Source organism: Ipomoea triloba, chromosome 14, assembly GCF_003576645.1.
Source record: "Ipomoea triloba cultivar NCNSP0323 chromosome 14, ASM357664v1".
NCBI lineage: Eukaryota > Viridiplantae > Streptophyta > Magnoliopsida > Solanales > Convolvulaceae > Ipomoea > Ipomoea triloba.
The window spans coordinates 2,212,970-2,220,268 of NC_044929.1; the positions used below are offsets into that span (position 1 = coordinate 2,212,970).

General features: G+C 34.5%; 1 protein-coding gene across 4 annotated transcripts; it reads right to left on the reverse strand.

The window, feature by feature from the left end:
• On the reverse strand, positions 1-5,841 carry LOC116005125 (probable isoprenylcysteine alpha-carbonyl methylesterase ICMEL2). Of its 4 annotated transcripts, none has more exons than XM_031245371.1 (11): positions 5,123-5,841; positions 3,679-3,750; positions 3,434-3,484; positions 3,169-3,249; positions 2,763-2,837; positions 2,128-2,229; positions 1,905-2,045; positions 1,646-1,711; positions 1,388-1,531; positions 1,071-1,161; positions 1-327 (listed from the first exon to the last, which is right to left on the reverse strand). In XM_031245371.1, exons 1-11 carry the CDS (start codon positions 5,545-5,547, stop codon positions 166-168), a joined length of 1,410 nt encoding a protein of 469 aa, XP_031101231.1. In that variant the 5' UTR covers positions 5,548-5,841; the 3' UTR covers positions 1-165. The 4 variants fall into 4 exon arrangements, with proteins under 4 accessions (XP_031101231.1, XP_031101229.1, XP_031101230.1 ...); XM_031245369.1 differs by having other exon boundaries at positions 3,434-3,532; XM_031245370.1 differs by having other exon boundaries at positions 3,415-3,484; positions 3,679-3,755; positions 5,123-5,840.
• Positions 5,842-7,299: the final 1,458 nt, after the last annotated feature.

Sequence of the window (7,299 nt, forward strand, 5' to 3'; positions counted from 1 at the left end):
TGAGATGAATGGAGTATAGATTACTTGCAAATTGACCAATTCTATTACAAATTAATCAAATGAAGTTAGAATAAAACTATCTGCAAAAAATATATCCATCTGTTTTCAGTATGTACAATAATATGTGAAGATGAGTAATATGTGTAAAATGAAGTTATTTGTGGCCTAAAATGGGCTAACTTTGCCAGCCAACTTCAACATGAATTCAGGCACTAAGCGCTTTCTCCGGGGAGCATTCGCAGCTTCTGCAAAGGCTTCTGGGTTGCCATAATGAATTCTACTGATCAATTCCTCCAACATCTCATCTGTTCCACCTCTCATTGGATCCTAACATTGTACACAACCCATATATCATCAACAATACAAATCTTGGACTAGGGTCCACCTTGCATTTTGGACCAGGGTCCAAAAATGATGTGTCCGCAGTTAATATATTATGTACCTTCAATTAATAAATTATGTGTCTATAAATAAATTGAAGGTGCACATAATTATGTGTTTGTAATTATGTTAACTACTGACACATAATATGCGAACTAGCTACATGCACATAATAGGAGTATTTGGTAAATAGTTGCTAGCTAGTTGAGTTAGTATGTTTGACTAGTTGATAGAATTAGTTCATTGTAGAAAAGTGTTTGGTAAATTAACTGTTAGCTAATAGCTTATTACATGCAAAATGACTTTCTCCAAAAACCCGATCAAAAAAGCTACTTTGAGCAATTTTTTTAATTTTAACATTTTGGAGCAATAAACTGTTACAAAAAGTAATTAATCAAACACTCTTATAGATTGTTTAACCAAGTCAAACATCTAATAGTGATCAAATAAGTCAAAATTGACTGATGAGCTAACTATATTATCAAACAGGACCAATATGTTAACGGTAATATGTTAACTTGAAATTATATGTGTGACTAACAGTGCAGGTGGAAGGCTCCTTGCCACCTTTTGGACTGTCCATTACATTATTTCTTTCTTTAAGAGAGTTATTCCATAAGTGCATTTCAGTCTGTCTTCCAAAGAAACAGCATAACTGCATAAGATATCTGTAACAATCAAATACATACCTGAAGAAACAGATCTGTATGTGTTTTCCCTTCATACATGATTGATTCAGCTTTACCACCAAGATCATTCAGAACGTCCACAAATTTCTTGCTGGAATCAATAAAAGACACATATATTTAACATTACTTCGAATTCACTTGAGAATAATAAGGGATTTCAACAAATATGGGTTGCAGGTGGGGAACTGGTGAAAAAACTGGGATTTTTACTAAAAGAGAATTTAGTGACAAAAATTCCAAATAAAATTCAGGTTGAAGTGTTTGCAGAAAAAGAATAGTCTATGGTGCATGCTATTCATCTAAGAGAAGATTCTAACCTGGAGTCACAAGGAATGGAATAGTCTCCAGTGCCATGGAAAAGGATAATAGGAGGAAGGAGTGGAACTGCATTTCTAACATTTGGGTCTTGCACAACTACTTCTGGCGAGTATTTTCCCAAAGATTCTTGCCCTTCCATTATGCTGCAAAGGCATTGAGAGAATAAGAATGTTATATGTGATCTAAATAGGAAACATGAAAAAAAGGCCATGTTGGCAAAGACTCGTATGAAGAAATGAAGTCGAGATGATATATACCTTAAGAAAAGAGAGCGATACAGACCTCGGCTGTGGAAGTGATCAACTAGGCTAAGCAAATTGTACCTAAAGATCATTAAAATAGTGTCAAAGTTCCAGCAAGCTTGTTGGTTCCTAGGAACTCTATACTCTAGTTTGAGACTAAATTTGGAATTGCCACCAAAGACAAGAGAATTCCAGTGGAATTAACTCTTATAAATGAGAACCAAAGGAAAGAAGCACCAAGGACTCTCCATAAGCCTGCTGATAACTAACTCACCCTCCAGATAACCCAAAATACGCCTTTATTTGAGAGACACTCCATGAAACATTCTGTCCCTCGCCAGCCTCTTTGATCGCCTGTTCCACGAGAGCACATGCAGCAATATGTGCACCGGCTGATTGTCCCATTAAGTATATTCTACGAGAAACCAAACCTATAAGTTGCATGTTCAGTAAAAGTGGTAACTGTTGAAAAGGAAAATACGCCAAGGCATAAGCACCTGTTAGGATCACCTCCATATTCAGCGGCATTGTTGCACATGAAGGAGATACCTAGGGAAGCATCTCTGACCATATCACCGATAGTTGCCTGAGGGAAATTTCTGCATACAACTACTGATGTTAGAATAGAATTATAGGTTATTAATGATATGTGGATCCATAGCACACAAATTAGTTATTTACCTATTAGAAAAGAATTAGTATTTTTTTTTTTTGAAAACAAAAAAAAAAAATTAGAATTCATGATATATGAATGTGTACTGTTTGAAAAGATTGGGTATTAGAAGTGTCAGGAGAAGCACAAAACAATAAATAGCAGACTAGCTCGTAGCTCCCCTGGGGTCCCCCCCTCCTTTTCTGATATAAAAAACAATAAACAGCAGAACTCGCCTACTATGCTCCCATAAAAGATAGACACCAGACTATACAGTATTGGATCAATTGTTTATTTTCAGATATTAAGGCCATTTTGTCAACCAGAACACCCCACCCACTAATGCCCTTGTTGTGGTGGCAGGATAAATATACTAATGAACATTGAACAGAGTAAATGGCATTCCTCTTCAGAGCTGAGATCATTAATCCACTTTTCACAAACAGAGAAATATATTCTTAAACACAATCAAGATCGGACCTGTAATCAATGCATGCCACTATTACGCCTCTTTCAGATAACTGTTGTCCTAAAAGAGAACCCCAAGCTTTGTAACTGTGAAAAAATAGGACTAGTCAGTAAAAGTGTCATAGTGATCATGCAAACAAGATAACAGGAAAGAATTTCAACTAAATACACAACAGCACAAATTTACTTATTTGGGTCCATTTTACAAAACTAAGTGATGTTTATAGTAAAGAATTCTGCATTGTTAATGAGAAAGAGAAACCGAATCATTTCCACAATTATCAGAAAACAAGAACAACAATTAGGATGCCTTGTTGGTTTTCTCGTGTGTGGAAGTACACAAGCTTCCAGCTTTTAGAGTTCAATACGTTGATGTTAAAAGAAGCAGAATTCAAGAAGGAACAGTTCAATTACACACCCAATGATCCAGGCTCCACCTGTTACAAATGCTACAATTGGCTTGGGGCCATCATTGTTTTTAGGCAGGTAAAGGTCCAGCCTGCAACACAAGATCTTTTTAAGCCATGAGTTCTACAAAGACTAAAAATACAATTTGTCATCATTTTAAAGGAGAATAACTACCTAAAATTAGAGAAGCTTAACAATTAATGAGATTAAGGAAATAAATTCCTAAGAAAATCTAAAGCCAGTCATTGAAGGGTACCTATTTCTTGGTTGCTCACCATAGACAATACTTCTCCGGACTTGCCTGGAAAAGAAGTAGTAATATCCCACTGCAACAGAAACAGATTCCGTATGCATTATTTCCTAGAATCTTATGTCTGATACATTGAGAAGCATAAGAAAAATATCAAAAGAAAGCTTATCACAAAATTCTACACCCAGATTTAGAATTATTATTATAATTGCTAAGGTCAAGCTATCAAACGAATGAGAATAAATTTTTGCAACACTAGATTTTCCCAACCTTGAACAAAACCAGGCATAAGAAGTAAAGCATAACATCCAAGGGCAAGAAACCTGGTGATCCATCTGTAGCCTACCCTGAATGAAGATAGATGACCATAAAGCAATTAGTCAAACTGTCAAAGTGTCATTCATACACACAAGAAAAATCACATTACAGTTAATCTTGAAGTGTTAAATATACCTAAGCAACTACTTGATATATGATTTATTTGAAGGTTATCTCTTTGTTTCATTTTACAAAAACATTTGCAAATGAAGAAAGAAAAAGGTAATGCAAACTACTGATTATGGTTAAACTCTTGGCCTGCAGTAGCATGATCACAGTTACTCCATATCAATAACTACCTTGTTGATTTAGTTAGAGTTCCTACACTTTGATACAGGTGCAAATGAATTCTAAGGAAGTTTCTAATTGAAGGAATGAAGGGATAATGATAATATTTGTTTATAGACATCCTACATATTAGAGAGCTGCCATTGTGTGTATATTGAACATATATGGTAGAAGAATCTTTGAAAATTCATACCAGAACCATACAAATTGTATGTCCTTCAGTGCAATTAAGTTCAGTCATCAGTGGCGATACTTCATAACATTTTTGGGTGAAAATATGGATAGTAAATACTAAATACTGCCTTTGCCCAAACTATATAAAGTATTTCTCTAAACACAACGCACTATTTTTAAAAGGTTCAATTTCTTGAAATTTCCATTTGTTTTAAATGGATGATAGAGAAATTGATTACCTTGATTAGCAGTAGAATTTCATTCAAATATAAGAAAAACAAATTTCATTGGCTAATATCAAAAAACAATAATAAAAATAACAATGTATAGGACTATAAGATTTTGATTTCAGATAAATCAGGTTTGTTTTCTTCCTAATCTACCGTAGCCTGTCATACTGATTCTCAAATTCCACATTTTTTTGCTCCAGCTTCTGTCATTTGAGTAGCTACAATTCCTTCTAAAGTAGAGGTCTTAATCAGGTCTTCAGCAATAGAAAGACTTAAAATGATGCATCAAACTAGCGTCTAGCGTAAGGATCTTTCTCAAGACATGGACTTTACTGTTTTGATAAATAATCTTCTCCAGGCATATGCATTATGTGCCTGAGACTCAAAATCACCTCTATTAGCATTGCACAACAGTAGGTGAACTGTGTAAATGAATATGTAATTATGCAGGTCCATTTTTGGCAGATATTCTTACCAACATGTCTCTTCTATAAAGAGTCATGTATTCTCAAATAGGTTTCTTAAATTATATATATATATATATATATATATATATATATATATATATATATATATATATATATTCTTTCTTCTATACAGTATTGATAATCAATCAAAAAATACAGTTCTCAAAGTATATTTATTCACAAAACTATAACTTAAGACTCCATAACAGAAGCATAAGGAATAAGCAGAAGCATTACCCGAGATACCGCAACAGCTTAACGGCCAACCTTGTGACCAAATAGGTTTCAGAAGCAGCCCTTCCGACATCCTGACGGAAAGAGGAGCTGCGGCTGCCACCGGAGCTGGAAGAAAGCGACGAATCACTGGAAACTCGCCTCCGTCTCTGCTTCTTAAAAAAAGCATTCGAACTCCCCAGCGCGGCATCGTTGGAGCCAGCGAAACTCGAGGTCCTGGAAAGAAACGGCACGCTCTCAATCCTCCTATCGTCCTCCAAATCCAGAGAAGAAGACGGCGGCGAAATCAGAATCCGCGTGGTGGCGGCGGCGGCCATGTGATCGCGCTCCGATCTGATCAGCATTGTGGCTCCAGATCCCGCTAACATTGCAGGCGGAGGAGGGGGTAGAGGGGTAGATATAGGAAGAAGGCTCTGTGATGTCGTCATTTTTTTTTTCAAAAATTAAAAAAGGAGGATATTATCTGATCTGTATCGCTGTATGTATGTATGTAAATCTAGAAACCTGCATGTTATGCAGAATCTATGTTCTATAATAACAATCATAAACAACATAAATCATGAAATTCGCTTCAAAATGAATCGAAGAAATTGTTTTTGTATTGTAATGGGGGGCTTAGTTGGAGCGAGTGTTGAGTTCGTTGAGCTCTGCGTCCTGGCAATGGTTAAAAATGGTGAAATGGAAAGAGGATCTCAAGATTTCAACTTCTTAGGCAAATTATATCTGGATCGGGTATACCTTGCATTGTGAATCTTGTTCAAAATGACATTTAGATGTGTCTGTATTTAAAGAATTATTGTCTGTAAATAAATTAAAGTCGCATAATAAATTGTTTACAAGCATGTAATATATTAACTATAATATTAATACTTTTAAACTTAAAGAAGTAGTTCAAATGGCGAAAGTATTCTTTTTAAGAACAATCCTATAGATAATTTGGATCCGATTCATACAAGTAACAATTCTCATTAGGCTAGCTCTCATGTCTCCCAACAAACGAGAATTAGTCCGGTAGACCCAACTGACAATTCTCTTTAATCTAGTTCTTATGTCTCTCGGAACGAACGGGAATTAATCGGGTAGATCCTGACCCTAAAAAGTAAGACGATTAATCAGGTAGACTTGGACCCTAAAGAGTAAGACGGATGGAGAAAGATTAGGAACACAAAAATTAGTTGAGCGGATTCTAATCTCAGACCGTAAGACAGACAAAGAAAGGCCGGAATAACATTGAAGTTTGTGATATTGTGGGTATAAATTTCTTGGATTTGTTTCCGGCAATTTTGTATTGGTTGAATAGGGTGACGTGGGACAGTTTGATAAGAGTAAGATTGAGGAATGGTGGGGCAGTAGTAGATTGGTGCCACATGTTATTTTATCATTTGGTTTTGTAGCTATGTTCTTATTGGAGACTCCGCTAGTCTTTCTTTAAAATCTTAACCCGCAACCAATTAAAATAGAGTAACAGCAGCAGTCACCCACTTTGCATCAACTTTATTTTATTTTTTATTTATTTTTTTTACTTATTATCATTGTTAATTTTAAAATATTCATTATAATTATTAAAATGCATAATTTAATTAAAACCATAATTTTTTTTAAAATATAGACTAACGATCCTGTAAGAATAATATCATGGGAGAAAAATAAGAATCAATTTCAACTTTACAAAAACATTAAAAATTTAAAAATATAGTACAAAAGGTTATTGCATGCTGCCATGAGGCAGCCTTTTGCAAGATTTCTAAATTAGAAAGCGCTTTCAAGCCACATGACAAACAAAAGAAAAGAAAATTAAAAAAATCAACACAAGCTTTCATGTCATTTTGAAAGTAGTAAAATGACTAAAATCTCAGGAGTAAGACTATCTTTATCTTTACAATACTCTATCACTTTCAAAAGCATGTCACACTTCCACACATCAAATTTGTAATTCTTTCATCGCTTTCTCTACATTCCAACAATACTCTCTCACTCTAAAAAATGATATCACTTTCACATTATATATAAAAAAAAAAAAAAATTAACTATCCAAAAAACAAAAATAAATAAATGAAATAATTTTTTAAAAGGGGTTACAAGCTGCAATTCATATTATTGCACTGTCAAATAGGGTTGCAAGCTTGTAATCTATATCATTATTAAAAAATTAAAATATGTTCTCTAATTCCATGTAATCT

What these genes read in the sequence shown, in the direction of transcription:
- LOC116005125 (XM_031245369.1), bottom strand. Translation starts at nt 5,547, where the DNA reads ATGACGACATCACAGAGCCTTCTTCCTATATCTACCCCTCTACCCCCT. An exon ending in GTGGCATGCATTGATTACAG is followed by an intron (nt 2,230 to 2,762) that starts GTCCGATCTTGA and finishes AGTTGTATGCAG; the next exon opens with AAATTTCCCTCAGGCAACTA. An exon ending in TATGGAGGTGATCCTAACAG is followed by an intron (nt 2,046 to 2,127) that starts GTGCTTATGCCT and finishes GGTTTCTCGTAG; the next exon opens with AATATACTTAATGGGACAAT.